We start from the raw sequence: 16,735 nt of genomic DNA, 5'->3' as shown, positions 1-16,735 counted from the left end.
TGCAATATTCAGCTGCACACCCCTAATAGCCACGAGTATCTTCCGTTCTCAAGGAGTAATGCAACAGACCACAATCAAATATGACAACCCCCGAACGCCTTGCAAATCCCGCCCTCTCGTACATATTCGTTCTGATCTTATATGTTCTCCTCAACCCATTGTTCCAGCCGTTCTATCAAGTCGGCCTTTCGTCCCTTTGTGTCCAAGCTGCGAACTGCAAGCACCTCCTTCAGCTCAGTCACCTTCATCTTGGAGATATCACCCGAGTTGACCAGCTTCTTCAAGCCTGCATCGGTTGTGGCTGGACCGCCATCCTCATCATTCTTCTTGCCGGCTGCTGTTGTCCTTGCTCTCTTCTTCGGTTGAGGTTCCTCAACATCCTCGCCATCAAGCTCACGCTTGACGGCCTTTTCCTGTTGGTGTTGAGCCAATGCTTCATTGGCTACATCTGCCCACTCCTGAAGATAGCCTCCTGTAAAAGACAAGATGTGTTAGCATATGTTCTGTTATAGAACCCAAATTGGGAAGTGAGTTCGCGGAAGAAGAATACTATGAAACTCACCTGCTCGCCTACTAATCGCCTTGTTTTTGGGCATCGTAGCATCGTCTGGCTTCTCTGGGACTTCTTCTTCCAAAGCCAAGGCTTGCAAAATCTTGTAGTGCCATTGCAGAGCTGGATTGGGGTACCTGTGAGGCTCGAACAATCCTCGAGGCATCTGCAACTGCCCCGTAATCTTGTTCATCTTGTCGGTCAGTTCATTGGTAGTTCTCACTGCCTTCAGCTCGGGCCCGACCCGAAGGTCATCGGCAAATGGAATGGGATAAAGCCATAGGCCCGCAGGGAGATATGGGGTTCCCGACTTTTCGTCCGACTGGCTTCTTGAAGGGATGATGGCAACAAGCTGAGGATTGGCATTCTTGCGCGCAATGTGCCATGCAATGCCAACCTTCTTTGACTTGAGCAGTTTCTGCCATAACGCCGAAAACACACGTGTGGAGCCTACATAGCCTTCCTCGCTGGGATAGATGAAGATGGACTTTTTGATGGCCATCCAGAATTTCAGGAGAGACCGATCTTTGAACCCGATGATCTTGATGGTTTTCTCGCCAAATTTCTTGACTTCGGCCTGCTCCTCTGGGCTGAAGTAGACGTACTCGCCACCAAATTTGTACGCCTTCTTGAGCTCTCCTTTCTCAACGTCGCGGGTGCTGTCCTTTTCTGTCCGCGCTGTCTCGCCGACCGCAATCTGAGCCTTCTCGCCATCTAGCCAGACATAGCAGCTTCTTGCAGGTGCCTGTCTCTGGAACAGGTTGTAGCCCTTGACGGATATGGTAAGACCTGGTCCAATCTCGAAGGGCATGCTCGAGAAGTAAGCACGCTTCGGTGTCTTCTTGGAGTCGATGTTCTTGATCAATGATTTGAGAAGAGTCAGGCCATCATTGCCAGACTTGGACTCTAAGACCGTCTCCGGGTCTGTGAGTTCGGCCATTGGGTCCTTGAATATGATATCCTAAAGACGAAATCAATACCAGAAATCCGTATTCGCCATGGATGGGGGGTGCTTACATTCCAAAACTTGCTGAGATCGAAAGTACTATCCTTTTGACCGATGGGGAAGAGAGTGATGAACACCCCCAGATCGTATAAATCTTTGGCGCGTACCGCGGCAGCCTCGTTCATCTTCTTGTCATCCATGTGAGGGTTGTCACTATCGGTGATGATGAAGACCCGTCGGGAGCCGAAGTTAGGTGCCTTAGTTGCGAGGATCTGGTTGGCACAAAACAGGACGTCCTTGATATTGGCTGGCTCCTTTGATGGGATCAAGACCTCTTCAGAGTCTTCGCCATCCTCTACGAGACTCTTCAACCTCTTCACATCCTCGGCAGCCGGGACATCGAGCGGCACATATACGTAGCAATGCGGATAGTTCCAGTTGCCGCGGTCTTCTTCCTCGTCATTGGACTTGGACTTCTCCGTATTGAAAAGGAGGATCCCCATCATATCTTTGGGGTTGGAGATGATTCGCTGCTGCATCACTTGATAGGCACATTTGAGCGCGGCAGTCAGGCCACTGTCCGTGTCGGCCTTCTTGTCATCTGAGGCGGGCGGTGCCTTCATCATGGTCTTGCTGACATCAATGGCAAACAGCAGCGCATCTTTCTGAGATTTGTAAATCTGCAGTCACATCAGTACATCAGTAGAATATAATAATTTGGGGACATTGAAGACTCACATCCTCGTCAATCTCATCTTCCTCCGGCTCTTGGCCATCTTGGCTATGATGATAACTCATGATGACGTTCTCGACGAAAGATACGTTCTCAGGTGGTATGGGTCAAGAGGAAAAGTACGCTCAAGGGAATTGGGGCGGCATTGGATGGTTAGGATAGGCGAACAGTTTTCTTATGATATTTGTTTTGGTTTTTATTTATTATCGAACCTCCCAATAATGGCCAGTAAAGACATGAGGCACCTACACGCTTGCTAGGGATGCTAGGCAGCCACCGCGTCCAGGCCAGTGGAGCCGCCTTCTAACACACGAAAGCACCTGGCTTTGAGAGCGCACAGGCCAACCCTTAAACCCATTGCTCAGTATTACCGACTACAGCTATGCAATTGGAAAATACAGGCATTGATGGTGGTTGAGTCTGAGTCTGACTGGCTGGCATTTTTGGAGGCATGAGTAACTGCATTCTTCAAAGAGAATTTGCGATTAACACAACGTATGTAGTGGACACACAAATGCAGTGTGCTGATCTAGTTTATTCATTCAGTAAACAGGGCAAGTATAAGTAGATAGATATACCCCGGCAATCCAATTCAAATTGATCCTGCTGGCAATTGACCCATCTCGTTTTCCATCTTCAGATCTCGCAGAGCAACTAGATCCGTCAAGATCGGCGTTCGCAGGTAGCAGCACCATTAGCGTACGATTTGCCAGTGGATGCTCGGCGTCTCGGTGCCTGTCCACTGCCTGTCTAAACAGCCCACGGCACACCTGCAGCTACATAGCCCACCCACGTACCGTGTATTGCCGGCCATGACCCTCACGTTTTATTCTTGAGAAGTGGGATGATTTATCAACGTGGCGTTCTTCGTTCCCTTCCAGTTTCCATTCACTAAATTGACGATATCTCTCCTTTGAGTTGCGACCTTGAAACGAATCGTGTCTGCTTATTTTGCGAGTCGCTTCTTCTTTTAGGTTCCAGGTCCTGCCTGCAACTCGACAGCATGTCGCTCCGACATTCTGCTGGACAGCTCTCGAAGAGGGTGTCGCATACGAGCAGAAACTCCAATTCTCCTGTGTTTAGGTCGCTGGTGTCTTCAGGATGCAGCGCACTTCAAGCCCGAGGCTTTGCGACTCCCGTGCCACCAGTCACCCAGAATTCCGTAGGGTCCAAAGGTCCAACCGCCATGGTGTTCCTGAACATGGGCGGTCCCTCCACCACCGATGAAGTCCACAACTTCTTAAGTCGCCTGTTTGTAAGAGCCACCCTGCGCCTTGCCCGCCTACCGCATACGATACCTAACTTTGCCTATTCTTTTAGGCAGATGCCGATTTGATCCCCCTCGGACCTCTTCAAAATTACCTCGGACCCTTCATTGCGAAGCGCCGCACGCCCAAGATTCAGAAGCAGTATGCTGATATCGGAGGAGGATCGCCTATCCGAAAATGGTCGGAATACCAGAGCGCCGAGATGTGCAAGCTCCTCGACAAGATGTCCCCCGAAACCGCGCCTCACAAACCCTACGTCGCCTTCCGGTACGCGGATCCCCTCACGGAGGAGATGTATAACAGGCTTCTCGCAGACGGGTTCGGCAACGGCAAGGGAGGCAGAGCTGTTGCCTTTACGCAATACCCACAGTACTCTTGCTCTACAACCGGCAGCAGTATCAATGAGCTCTGGAAATGGCGCCAGCGCTTGGAGGGAAAGGCAACATCGGGCACTATCCAGTGGAGTGTCATTGACAGATGGCCAGCGCACCCGGGACTGGTTGAGACTTTTGCCAAGAACATTGAGGAGAAGCTGGCAGAGTACCCCGAAGAACGACGCAAGCAGGCGATGCTGATGTTCTCGGCCCACAGCTTGCCCATGACAGTTGTCAACAGAGGTAAGATCACTTATACGGGAGTAAGATGTACACTAGCTAACATGGCGCAGGTGACCCTTACCCTGCCGAGGTTGCGGCTACAGTTTATGCTGTTATGCAACGCTTAAACTTCTCCAACCCCTACCGGCTATGCTGGCAGTCCCAGGTTGGCCCGCAGCCATGGCTGGGACCGCAGACATCCACCTCGGTGGAGGAGTATGTCAAGAAGGGCCAGACCGACATGGTTTTGATCCCCATCGCCTTCACTTCGGACCATATCGAGACTCTGTACGAGCTCGACAAGGAGATCATCGGGGAGTCGGGGCACCCAGAGACGATCAAGCGCGTGGAGAGCTTGAACGGCAACCCTACCTTCATCAAGGCCCTGGCAGATCTTGCCAAGTCGCACCTGGATAGTGGCGTGTCTTGCTCATTGCAGATGGGCTTGAGGTGCCCTGGATGCAAGAGCGAGCGTTGCGCCGAGTCCAAGAAGTTCTTCGCGGGCCCGGAGAATGCATTCGCTGTATAGTTAATGTGCAAGAGAGTGTATAATAGAGCTCGCTGGAAGCAGGCATAACGGATACAACCATTCGCGCCTTGCCTTTTGACATTGCAACGTACCTTGCTTACCTATCCATGATGCTTATGCAATTGCACTTGTCGCTGATAAACCCATTGCATGCCGTTGGCTAAATTGATTCACCCGCTAGCGAAAAACGCTACCAATGACAGGGCACGGCTGGTGAATGCCAAATTCCAGCGGACAGGATAGGTACATGTAAGCAGCCAGTGCCAGCCTGTGCTAGATGTAGTGCGACAGTACTACTACCCCACGCTCCACGCTCCCGCGCGGGTTTGCATCTTGGTTGCGTCATTGATTTGAAATGCGATTTGCATCTTTGCGACGACTACGTGGCTGTGATCTCACGATAGAACAGGTCTATGCAGGTAACAAGATTGATGTCAAGTTTTGGTCTTTGTGAACAACTGTCGCTTGAGTTGGGGTGTGTTTGTGAAATCGATATGATTATGGTCTTGTTGTTTTACAAAGTGCGATCTCGCTGATTGTTGAGGGCAGAGACAGCAGCTGAAGCAGGATGTACCTTGAAACCATTCCGTGGCTGATCCCAACATACCCGATAGGACCAGATAGCCGTGCCCCTGAACCGCCTGTAGATTTGGGCCAAAGTGCCACGTTCGCAGTAGCCTACAGGGGTGGACGTGGCTTGCTGTCAGTATCGCACAGAAGGTTTTCCTCGATATCGGTCTCTTCCTTTCGCAGACAGGCAAAGGAGAGACGGAATAAGCTTGTTGGTGGGCGCCCTGAAGATCTTACGTCCGTCAGACGTTACTCAACCCATACTCAGTAAATGGTCCTTTTTTTTCAGAGCTCGCACAGAGCTGGCAGGCTGGGCAGCTATCAATACGGCCGGACAAGCAGATAGCCTGGAACAATGCCGGTCTAGCGTTTCGCTTCGCTGCTGTTTCCTGTTTCCCCGGTTCGCTCTCAGCTTAATAATAGGGAATGGGCATTTATCATTTTGTTTTGTCCGTAAAGTCCGTTGGTTCGGTAGTAGTACAGCAGGTTACGTGCAGCATTACGGGATGACTGGCTGACACAACTGCATAACTGGCCATCCACCCACACCAGATCCCACTGATGACCCCCCAGTCTCGACGCTAGAGTGGCGGCCCCCTTGTATTGCGTAGACTATCCTGTCCTGATGAAATCAGAAAGCCTGTGTGTGTCGTAAGGCATCGGACATGCCAGAGGAACGGGGCCCGCGGTCACTTCACCAAAACTTTCCTTATCTCGACCTCGGATCCCTCCAATTCCCGAGGGAAGATCCGTTAGTCGTCTCTCCCTCCCACTCTCGTGGTATTATCAGAAATTGCTTTCCCACCATCTTCTTCTCCTTTCCCCCCATGGCATCGAGGCACGATAGGAGCTTCCAGTCAACATTACCTATGCTGCGCACCGCAGCGCTTCGACGTCATCCTAGATAGTTGGGAATCCGCTTTGCGCCAGTTGTGACCTACGGTTACCCCGAATCGAGCTTCCCCGACCAATCAGACCGGAACAGCAGTTACCCGTCATTGCTATATGCGCAAACCGAACAAGACGCATTCCGATAAGAAAAAAATGACTAGCGAAAGGCAGCCCCCGAGGGCGACGGTCGGGAGCCATAAGATCATCATGATTGACGCGGAAACATCGGGGGAGGCATCGCCTTTGCTCGGCGCCGGCGCCGACGGCGACGCACCCGGAGGCGGCAGCGAGAATAACACGAACCCCGAAAACAGGGAAGCCTGGGCGCAAGAGTTCGACGGTCTGCCTTGGTACAAACGGCCTTCTGTACGTTGTGACTACCGCCAACCGCCATACCCGAACGAGCGGATGCGCCATGCAGAATCCCGCGGGTCACCCGTTTCGCCCTCTCTATTAGACTTTTGTTGCATGCAAGGGAAATAAAACTGACTCTCGGGCCAGGTATATTGGCTCATTGGTCCTTACTTTTTGTTTACGCTTGCGTTTGGAGGCGTCCTTGTCCCGAGGATCAATCTGTGAGTTTTTGTTCGCATTTGCGCTCCGGGCCAGGGTAACCCAACCCGCCCGGCCGTTGGAAATGCGCTCGTGCCGCTGACGTATTTTGCCCCCAAATTCGCAGGATCGTCGATTTGGTATGTCGCGACTACATGGCCGATAAGAGCCTGCTGGATCCCACATTCATCGTCACCCCGATTGTGTTGGGCGGCGACAATCCGCAATGTCAGATCCCGCCGGTCCAGCGCAGCGTGGCCACCTTCACGCTCATGACGAGTGTGCTGACGGGCGCGCTGAGCGCGCTCACGGCGCCCAAGCTGGGCTCGCTCAGCGACCGGTACGGCCGAACCCGCTTACTCTGCATCGCCTCCATCGGCGGCGTCCTCAACGAGATCGTCACCATCCTCTGCGCAAAGTACCCGGAGTCCCTCGACTACCATTGGATCCTGGTAGGCGCTTTCTTGGACGGCATTACGGGCTCTTTCACCGCAGGCGGTATCATTGGCACAGCATACACAAGTGACTGCTCGTCGCCGTCGAAGCGCGGCGTCTACATTGGATACTTGCAAGCCTGCCTCTTCACTGGGGTGGCTCTCGGGCCCTTGATCGCAGGCTATCTCGTGAAATGGACCGACACACTGCTCTCGATTTTCTATGTGGCACTCGCGAGCCATATCATCTTCATGGGCTTCATATTCCTCGTCATGCCCGAATCGTTGTCCAAGAAGCGGCAGCTGCTAGCACGGCAGAAGCATAAGGAGGAAGAGGATGCGCTCGCCGAGCGCCTGCATTCGCGTGTCAGAAGCAGACTCCTTCTGGATTGGCTGCCGGCCATTTTCATGGCCAACCCCCTGGCGCCCCTCAAGATGCTCGTCCCCCGGCGGGGCAGGGGACGGCCGGTTGAGGCGCAACATGATACTCCTTGCCTTCATGGACACGATCATCCTGTCCGTCGCGATCGGCTCCGGGGCCGTCACCATCCTCTACGTCGAGTACATGTTCCACTGGGGTGTCTTCGAGGCGTCGCGCTACGTGTCGCTGATGAGCTTCATACGCGTTATCGCCCTGCTCGGCGTCTTCCCCCTGGTGAACTACATCTTTCGCGTGCGGCCACTGCAGCGCCAACGTCGCGAGAGCGGCCTGCACATCATGGAGACGAACTCGGGCATGGACGAGCTGGACGTCTGGCTGCTGCGCATCGCGCTCGTGTCGGACGTCACGGGCATCATCGGCTACTGCCTGGTGCGGACGCCGCAGCTGTTCATCATGTCCGGCGTGCTGACCTCCTTCGGCGGGCTCGGCGGCGCCGTCATCCAGAGCTCCATCACCAAGCACGTACCCGCCGAGCGCGTTGGCTCGCTCCTCGGCGCGCTGGGCCTGCTTCATGCGCTGGGGCGTGTGTTCGCTCCCATGATGTTCAACGGCATTTACGCCGCTACCGTCGAGAGCTTCCCGCAGGCTTTCTTTGTGCTTCTTGCAAGTCTCTTCGGACTGGCGCTCATCGGCAGCGTCTTCATCAGGCCTCACCGTAAGTGTTTCCTCCCTTGTTACGTGAAAACGGAGTTCGTTGGTCACTGACATGTTTCGTTTTAGTCTACTTGAAAGAGGACGGGTATGCGCCTGGGCCTACCTCCACAACCGAGGCCCACATGTACAGCGAATGCAACGATGAGGACGTAGTGGCTGACGAGGACATCGCAGCTGGTTCGCTTCCTAGAGTTTAGGTGCTTAATCACGGACTTGTCAAGCTGCCGTGTTATACTTCGAATAGATCGGGTTTATAGAAGAAGCTCCTAGTATATTAGTGAGGAGCACTGGCGCATGGAGTTTTCTGATTACATATATATACACGCACGCCACGAAGGGCCTCATCTACGCAACTGTATGCAAAATCAAAGAATAAACAGCATATGCTCGCTCATTAAGAAGTTTTATTAAACCATTAAAATGCCACCTAAACGAAAATTTGCGTAGATGTAGCTGAGTGCATTATTATACTTCACAAAATGGCCACGAGTAACGTAAGTAAGACTATGGATTGTATTTTGAATAGCAAAGCTTTAGGTGTATAGACCCCATTAATAAACATAGAAACAAGGCATGTTTCAAGGCGTCGAACGACGCGCAACAATGGCGATAATGGGGAGTTGAAGTAGCGCCAGTGGACAAAGCTCTACGAAGATGGATAAGGGCAATGACTTACCCGTTTGTCTCCAGGTGGTGGGCAGAGAGGCGAGAGAAGTGATGAAGAAAAGGGGGCATACCTGGGATTCCTCCACCTTACGTCTTGATCCGACCCCCGAGGACCTTCCTGAAAGCAGGCGCGCTGATGAAGGCGGGCCCGTACCGGTCGTGGCGCCCCTTGCGTAGTTTGGTGACCTTGGTCCGCTTCCTGCGCCACTGCTTGGCCGTCAGTTTCTTGGCGGGCTCCTCGCCGGTCTCGTCCTCGCCTTTGCGCTTCAGCTGGTTGTCGAGCGTGACGTTGGCGAGCGCGTCGAGGAAGAGCTGGTCCCGGTTCCGGCCGGGCCCGCTGCCGGGGTTCTGGACCGGGTTGAAGGCGGCCTGGCCCTCGAACCGCTGGATGTCGGGCTCGCCCCCGGGTGCGGCCGCAGGTCCTGGGCCGGGTAGAACTGGAGGGCCGGCGCGGGCCCCGCCGCGCTGGGGCCCCCGGCTTCCGGCGCGACAGCTGGTCGGCCATGAGGTCGCGGTCGCAGACGGCGCGGACGGGGACGACGGCGACGCGGGCCTGCCAGTCGACGAGCTCGACGGCGCGGAAGGCGGCGTTCGTCGTCATCTCCTGGCGTACCCGGTCCCCGTTGAAGTTGCCGCTGAAGGGCTGCCCCCACAGCATGCGCTCAAAGTCGTCCTCCGCCTCGCCCGCCGTCGGCGTCGGGCCCTCGGTCGTGTCCATCGGATCGAGCGAGGGCGCCAACAGGGCCGGCGACTGCGTCAGGAGGGTCTGCAGGGCGCGCCGGCCCTGGCTGTTCAGCGCGACGGGCTTGTCGGTTAGGTGGAAGGTGACGGGGTAGACCTCGAGGATCCAGCTGAGGCGCTCCATGAACTCCTTGGCCATGCGGTACGCGCGGAGGCCGCACGAGAACCCGTCGTGCTGCTTCGGGTACCAGAGCCCGCGGAAGGCGTCCTCGGCGATCCGGATCTTGTCGCGGCAGAGGATGCGGCGCAGGCGGCGGTGGATGCGCTTGACCATCAGCAGGTTCCCGACGGGCTCCAGGATGGTGAACTGCGCCACCTCGTCGTACGGGGTCGAGGGCCCCACGCTGTGATCGCTCCGCCGCATGCGCAGGATGATGGTGACGAAGTGCTCGGTGGTGTGGATCGGCCAGATGGTGAACTCGCGTGCCCGGATCCGCTTCCACAGCTTCGGCTTGGTCTTGTAGGCCTCGTCGAGCTTCTTCTGGAACTTGAGATCCGTGCGGAGCTCGTCGCGGGTCTGGGACAGCTTGCCGCCTCCGTCGCCACTCCCGTTCCCGCTCCTGACCTCTGGGTCCTGGAAGAGGCCGGCGCTGTCCATGGTCGACAAGATATTAACCCTACGGCGAACGGCCTTGGGCTGGCATTGGTACGCGTGGGAAATCGGTACGTCGACACACTCGGCAGTCAGCCACGCTGTGCTTCGCACTTGGAGGCTCTCCAAGCAGTTGATACACTTTCGGAGCACTTGGTTCGCGCCAAGATTAAGCGACCTTACAATCTCGGGACTGGTGTGGTCCAGTCGCATGCCAGTAGATAAAACTTGGCCAGGCAGCCCTCCAACTTCATAATCAGGCGGATTTCTGGTGAGGTTCCGGTTCAGAAGGGTCCTCGGCCTGTTATTGGTGTTGTTTCCCCAGATGCTCTTGGGCGGAGTGAATGGTGGTGTCCTCTGCATCGTGAGGCAATGTAATGCCTTTCGCTGGAATACTGCCGTAGAATTGACACCGCACCGAGATTATAAGAATTGTTGTGTACGGTGGCAATGGACAATTCGGGTGTTTCCTATCAAACTCCGTTTCACTGGCTACCCTTACAATATATGTAGTGACAGCCCCTTTAGTCAGGAACTTTGCACAATGTGTTTAGTTTCAAACTCAAAGGACTGTGTCTCCTTGTTCTGCAACTAAAACAATACCTTGTTCTCAGCTGCACGGCATATCGGGAACAAAGGTGTTGTGCGCAGGTGACGAACAAAGACAAATTGGAGCGGAAGAATGGTAGATTATTTGTATTGCCAATAATAGATAACGCTAGTTGAACCTCTTTATAACGAGTCATCAAATTGTTAACACAAATTTAGAAAATATGATTTGATGGAGTGATTCCATATGACTATGGCCGGCGCCGCGCTCTAGATAATGGGTATATGCAAACAATGTCCGGCTCCCCTGACGCTCTCATGTCCGCGAAAATTGGGATCATGAGCTGGCCCCGGACGAAATCAGAGTAGAGTTGGTGATGTAAAGAGAAAGGAGCGTGGGGCCTCCACAGTACGTCCTCTGGTTACCGCCGCAATACATCGAGCAGGTGGCGTTCGTCTTGTTGGTAGCGTCCGGATTCAGGGTATTGCCACCCCAACATTCGGTCGAGTACTCGAGCCCAGCGTACTTGTACCCCTTGGAAGACGCCCACGTCAGACACTGCGGCACGGTCATGGACGGATAGGAGCCGTTGCGGTCCACCAGAGCACGCCCGGTCTTTGGCTCTGCCACACATCCGTAGTAGGTGTAGTTGGCGTTGCCGTCCACAATCTTGGGAGGGCCGTCGATCTTTGCAGGGTCGGAGGAGTAGAACAGCGAAAACATGCTACGATCACCACAAATCTGGTTGCTGTTGCCACCACAAGGCTTGTTGCATGCACCATTAAAGGTGGTGCCAGATGTTTTGCTCGCACCGCTATCGAGTGAAGCACCACAGTAGCACTCTCGGCCATACTCGACACCGAACCAAGCGTAATTAGTGCAATTAACTGCGCAAGACTCCAATGTCATGCTATCGTAGGCAAACACCTTGTCAGGCAAACCACGCCTGCCGGAAGGTTCTTTGTAACACCCTTGGTAAGCGTAGCCTGAGACTGTAGGGACAGAGGGGCCAGAGCTCGTCGAGGTGGTTGACGAAATAACACTGCTGCTAGACGATACAACAGTGCTAGTGGGTGATGTAGGGGCAGTGCTGCTTGTTGGAATAGGAGTAGTGCTGCTAGTTACTGTAGATATGATAGTGGAGCTTGTCGAGATCATTGAGCTCGCGGGTGAGGTCGAGGTGCTCGGCGCCGAACTGGATGCCGAACTGGATGCCGAACTGGTGGCGGAGCTGGAGCTGTAGCTGGTACTGTCGCTGGCGCTGGCGGAAGAAATTGAAGTGGCAGAGACACTGGATGATACTGACGACGAAGTTGAAGACGCCAAAAAGGAAGTGGATGAGCTAGAAGACAAAAGTGAAGCAGAAGAGGCGATTGTCAAGCTCGCGGTGGACGAGGCGGAGCTCGCGGATATGGACGATGACACGAAAGTATCGCTAGCGCTAGAAATAGCCGAGCTGGTCGTCGCGAGCAAGGCCGAAGATACGGCGGCCGTGGAACTAGCACTGCTTGAGGTCGACACGACGCTTGGAGAGGTGCTAGTCACAGCGGTGGATGTGCTGTAGGGCGCCAGCGTGTAAAGGTTGAGCCGGTTGCCGTTCCCACAGTACTGGAACTTGTTGCCGCCGCAGAGCATGCTGCAGTCACTCTCGGTCGTGTTGACGCTGCCAGCGTTGGTCGAGGCGCCGCAGTAGCACTCCCGCCCGTACTCGACTCCCATCATGGAGAATCCGGCGCAGACCGAAGCGCACATCTCCACTGTCAGTTTATCATCGAAATATGCCTTGCCCGAGAGCGCCCGCATGCCACTGGCTTCCGTCACGCAACGAGAGTATGTGAAAGTGCCGGCCCGCTGAACAACGCTGGGGCCCGTCGGGGTCGGTCCGGCAGAAGTAGGCGAGGCAGTAGTGGCAGGTTGAGTTGTCATTGTGGACGGAGCTGTGTAGTTGCCATCCGGATTGTAGATATAAATCGACAACCTGTTACCGGCTCCACACAGCTGGGTGCTGTTAGCAGCACAGCCCATTTTACAGTCTGACTGATCGATACCGTCCATGGTACTGCCGGTGCTGAGTGCATCGCCGCAATAACACTAGTCCTAGGTTAGCATGGAAATTGTCGGATGGGGGACATAGATTGAGTAGGAAATCCAATCACACACCTCACGTCCGTACTCCGTACCGAAATACTTGAAGCCGCTACAGAATGCGGCGCAGGTATCGAGGGTATTGGTGTCCTGGGCTCGGGTCTTCCCGTTCAAGGCCCTTCCATTTGTGCCTTCTGCGTAGCATCCGGCGAAAGTGAAGTTACCGATCCTCTGAGGCTGTACACCAGGATTGACCGGGCCGGGGTTAACAGGAGTCGGGTCGTCAGCAGGAGGCGGGCTGCCGGTATTGGGAAGTGCTTGTGCTGTCGAAAACAGGGACATGTACTGGCCACCCTGGCGAAACTCTCCATTGCCACCGCAAGTCTGATTAACTGCCCTGGTGCATCGATAGCTGCATTGGGCCTCATCGACGAAGACCAGAGGCATAGTGTTGCCGCACCAACACTCCGACGTGTACTGAGTGGCGGCGATTTTGTAACCCTCTCCAGAACACGCCGAGATACATTTGCCGTTGGTATTATCCTTCATGTCGCCGTAAATTTGCTTGGGTAGCTGTCGTCCAGGGGTGTTGTCTTTGGCACAACCATTGTACCTGTACAGTGCTGAGCCGTTTGAAGCAAGAGGCCCAAGCTGCTCGGAAACGGCATTACAGAAGAACTGGATGAACTGCTTTCCCAAGTTGGGATCACCGGTATTGAGAGTCCATTGAGCAGTTCCATTATAAGGGTCGACGTTCACTTGTGATCTGGGCACTGCACAGTAGAGGTCTGCAGTAGCGCTCTGGCCAGACTGCAGCACGGTACCCTCCGCAAGGTCGACGTTGTTCGCAGCGCCAACGATACCTTGGACGCCATAAGGCGGCTTGGAGACAGTAACAGAAAGAGCAGCAGCGTTGGGCCCACCAATGTTGGTGAAGCGCATCTTCCGCGTGACCGTGGTACCCTGAAAGATGTCACCAAAGGTGAAGGGGACGCCACTCGTATAATTGACCCAGTTCTGCCCGTCAAGACTCTGAAACTCGATCAAGAGTTTCGGTGTCGTGCTAGAAGTTCCGATGATATCGAGAACCCCATTGCCGCCATCCGAGTTGACTTGCATGAAGACCTTGGAGTTTCCATTGGTCTTTGGGTTGAAGTTGACAGGGATGTAAGCTGAAGTTTGCGGGGCAATGGTCTTGGGTAGATTGTAGAGAGTGTAAGGTCCAATCGCCTTGTCACCAGAACTCGTGTCGTTGGGTTGAATCCAGGGGCCTGTTTCCCCTTCAACCGAGAACAGCAAACTCGAGATGGTCAAAGTCGAATTGCCCAGGTTTTGGAGCACGGCGGTCTGGTTAGCGCCAACAGGCATCTGGCCAGTAATGATGCCGGAGAACGACACAGTGTTGGGGGATATCAGCAAAAGCGGCAACTTCGAATTACCAGTGCCTATTAACTTCACTGGGGTGCTGATGGAGAACCCAAGCTGGGAATTGGTGGTGTTGACGACAGCACTGCTAGACAAGGGCCCGACTTGCTTTGGGGCAAAGGTTGCTTGGAAAGTAAAGGTAGAGCCTTTGCTGACAGACATGGGAAACGGTGGCAACCCAGAGAAGACAAAGTTGGTGTTGCCGAGCAAGTCAACATTCGTAACTTGGGTATTGATGTTCGCCATACAGGAGACCATCTGGGGAGCGGAATTCTCGCCTAGGTTGACGGTACCGAAGGTGGAGGGGGCGGTACAATTAAGAGGTAGGTTGACTGGAGAGCCGAACCCGTAAATGTACCCGAGGTTGCTAGCTACGTAGCAGGTACCGTCACCGAAGACTGGGCGACCGAATTTCATCGAACCGGGTACATTGAAGGAGTTGATCATGGTCAGAGACCCGCTCTCGGGAACTGCCTTGTAAATTCTCAAGTTGAGACCCTCGACATCGGAGGTCCAGAGCAGCCCAGATCCCTCTCGGCCGTTGAGCGAAGTGGTGGTCCCGTGGCCAACACCGAGGACGTAAGCGTTCGTCTCGGCAGTGTCTCCAGCTCTGGTGAAAGCAACATTTCCGTTCGCGTCACAGCCGAACTTCCACACATGGGTCTTGTACTTGATGACGTTGATGTACACGTACCCTGCGTCCAGTGGCATGACACCTGCGCCTGCGTAGACGGAGTTCTCGTTGAGGAATTGCTGAGGTACGGCGTCGAACTGTTTGGGGCCCATCTGGTATCCTCCTAGGTTATCGAGGTTGAGCCAGTATGTCTTTCCAGACTTGCCCGTGACGATGCCAATGCGCTTGGTGTTTGGGCAGCTGAATTTGGACGAGGGCAGGAGCTGAAGCGGGGTGGTCCCGAGATCTTTGTCCGCTCCGTCCAGGTCGACCTTTTCCCAGGGCATGAAGAAGTCGATGGGAGTGATGGTGCCGTCATCATTGATCCTGGCATTGACGGCGGCTTCCTCGAGGGCAGTGGGCGGAGTTCGACCTTGGACAGGAGTGTTTTTCAGTTGACTTGCGTAGCCGTTGCCAGTCGCGAAGTACATGGAGCCGGCCTCATAAGCAAGTCCACCTCCGCTCATCCACACGCCGCCACCTGGGACGGTGTTTTTCTCCTTACCCCCCCTGTGTAGCAAAAGCCTCAACAAGGTTGCCACTGTCTTTATCCCAGCCCAGAATGGCGCCAGTAAAATTGTACTGGACGCAGTGCGAGGCGAAACCAGCGTAAATGTACTTGCCGGCTTGAAGTAGACCGGGACGTTGATGTTGATTGCCGCTGATGAACATCCGGTTCGGATTGTTGCGGAAGATGATGCCTTCCATCGACTTTGGAAACCCGGCGCGGTCTTGGAGTGTGTTCAGATCGACAGCATGAAACCAATATTCGCCGTTGAGTCTGCCCTTCGTATATCCTTGCTTGTAGGTTTTGGCAGTGAAGTACATGGTCTCAGTAGCAGGATCAATAACACCCGTCCCGGTCACGCCAACTGTAGGGTTGACATCTACACAGCCATCGAGGTCTGTTCAAATCGTTAGCGATACAGCGTCAGGGGTTTGTATCACCCACGCCAATGACCAAGACCATCCATCTGGTCGTTCAGTGGCTTCAGCTATCACGTAGGGGGTGGCTACTAACCGGACGTTAAGAACGGAATATGCAGGCTTCTCTGGTTGACAATGACGCCAGTCTTGGCCTCAAGCTGGTATAGATTGTTCTGGTTTGTGAGTATATAGACATATTGCTTGTTGTCCTTGTTCAGGGTGTAGACCAGAGGCTGGGCGTAAGTCGACTCGGGACCAAGGTTGTTGTAGTTACCTGGCAGCTTCGTTCGGAAGAGCTGTCCAAACTGGGGGCTGCCAACGATATCCGGATCCATATTGTGATTATCCTGGTAGCCGGTTCTGGAGTTGTCACCACCCCAGGTGATGGTGTCGGTGGAGGCGAAGCCATCAACGCCGTGTAGCAGACAGCTCGATAACACGAGGGCAATAGCCCACGTGAGAAGGGTTGGGCGTGTCATGCTTGTCAACGTCCGGCTCTGTGTTGGATATTGTAACCTACTAGGCTGCTGTGACATCGAGAGGGTAGGATAACAGAGCAGGAGGGAGATCCAAGTTCTATATACTTCGGCATTGGAGGCCCGGGACGTTTACCGCCCGGCTGGCCAGCTAGCTCAGAGGGAAGCGGACAGGGGGCCGGGACATTTTCGGTAGCGTGCCAGTTCAAACTGCCACACATCGGCGGTCATGCCACTGTGTACTGAGGGCTGGCTAGCTGGAGAGGAGGAAAGGGTAGCGCCGTCACTTGGAATGGGCGCGGAAACCCAGCACAATGGGAAAGCAATGACCTTGGCCATGGCTGGGCGTTCGTTCTAGGCTTGAATGCCGATGCTGCAGTCTATTAGCGTGCTTTGCTTTCCTTGAGTATCGTCGTTGACTAGGTATTTTCTCGC

The 16,735-nt window shown here is 54.3% G+C and overlaps 5 protein-coding genes across 5 annotated transcripts; 2 read left to right on the top strand and 3 right to left on the bottom strand.

Annotated features, from left to right (window-relative positions):
• Nucleotides 1-137: 137 nt before the first annotated feature.
• Nucleotides 138-2,294, bottom strand: PG986_005570 (ku70 protein; the record flags this gene model as incomplete). The annotated part of the gene is made up of 4 exons (XM_066841792.1): nucleotides 138-472; nucleotides 563-1,511; nucleotides 1,568-2,176; nucleotides 2,235-2,294. 4 exons carry the CDS (start codon nucleotides 2,292-2,294, stop codon nucleotides 138-140), a joined length of 1,953 nt encoding a protein of 650 aa, XP_066701654.1.
• Nucleotides 2,295-3,232: 938 nt separating this feature from the next.
• Nucleotides 3,233-4,622, top strand: PG986_005569 (Ferrochelatase; the record flags this gene model as incomplete). The annotated part of the gene is made up of 3 exons (XM_066841791.1): nucleotides 3,233-3,484; nucleotides 3,550-4,114; nucleotides 4,165-4,622. The coding sequence occupies 3 exons, from the start codon at nucleotides 3,233-3,235 to the stop codon at nucleotides 4,620-4,622; spliced, it is 1,275 nt and encodes a 424-aa protein (XP_066701653.1).
• A 1,614-nt stretch (nucleotides 4,623-6,236) lies between these two features.
• PG986_005568 (uncharacterized protein) lies at nucleotides 6,237-8,362 on the top strand (the record flags this gene model as incomplete). Its single annotated transcript, XM_066841790.1, has 5 exons — nucleotides 6,237-6,449; nucleotides 6,585-6,658; nucleotides 6,763-7,433; nucleotides 7,528-8,166; nucleotides 8,232-8,362. 5 exons carry the CDS (start codon nucleotides 6,237-6,239, stop codon nucleotides 8,360-8,362), a joined length of 1,728 nt encoding a protein of 575 aa, XP_066701652.1.
• A 556-nt stretch (nucleotides 8,363-8,918) lies between these two features.
• PG986_005567 (uncharacterized protein) lies at nucleotides 8,919-10,527 on the bottom strand (the record flags this gene model as incomplete). The annotated part of the gene is made up of 2 exons (XM_066841789.1): nucleotides 8,919-9,296; nucleotides 9,364-10,527. The coding sequence occupies 2 exons, from the start codon at nucleotides 10,525-10,527 to the stop codon at nucleotides 8,919-8,921; spliced, it is 1,542 nt and encodes a 513-aa protein (XP_066701651.1).
• Nucleotides 10,528-11,050: 523 nt separating this feature from the next.
• On the bottom strand, nucleotides 11,051-16,303 carry PG986_005566 (uncharacterized protein; the record flags this gene model as incomplete). Its single annotated transcript, XM_066841788.1, has 4 exons — nucleotides 11,051-12,805; nucleotides 12,875-15,407; nucleotides 15,481-15,802; nucleotides 15,919-16,303. 4 exons carry the CDS (start codon nucleotides 16,301-16,303, stop codon nucleotides 11,051-11,053), a joined length of 4,995 nt encoding a protein of 1,664 aa, XP_066701650.1.
• Between the last annotated feature and the right edge of the window lie 432 nt (nucleotides 16,304-16,735).

The sequence above is a fragment of the Apiospora aurea genome, assembly GCF_038362705.1.
Source record: "Apiospora aurea strain CBS 24483 chromosome Unknown utg000004l_segment0_segment0, whole genome shotgun sequence".
NCBI lineage: Eukaryota > Fungi > Ascomycota > Sordariomycetes > Amphisphaeriales > Apiosporaceae > Apiospora > Apiospora aurea.
The sequence above is the reverse complement of the archived record's forward strand: the minus strand, read 5'-3'. Positions and strand labels throughout refer to the sequence as shown.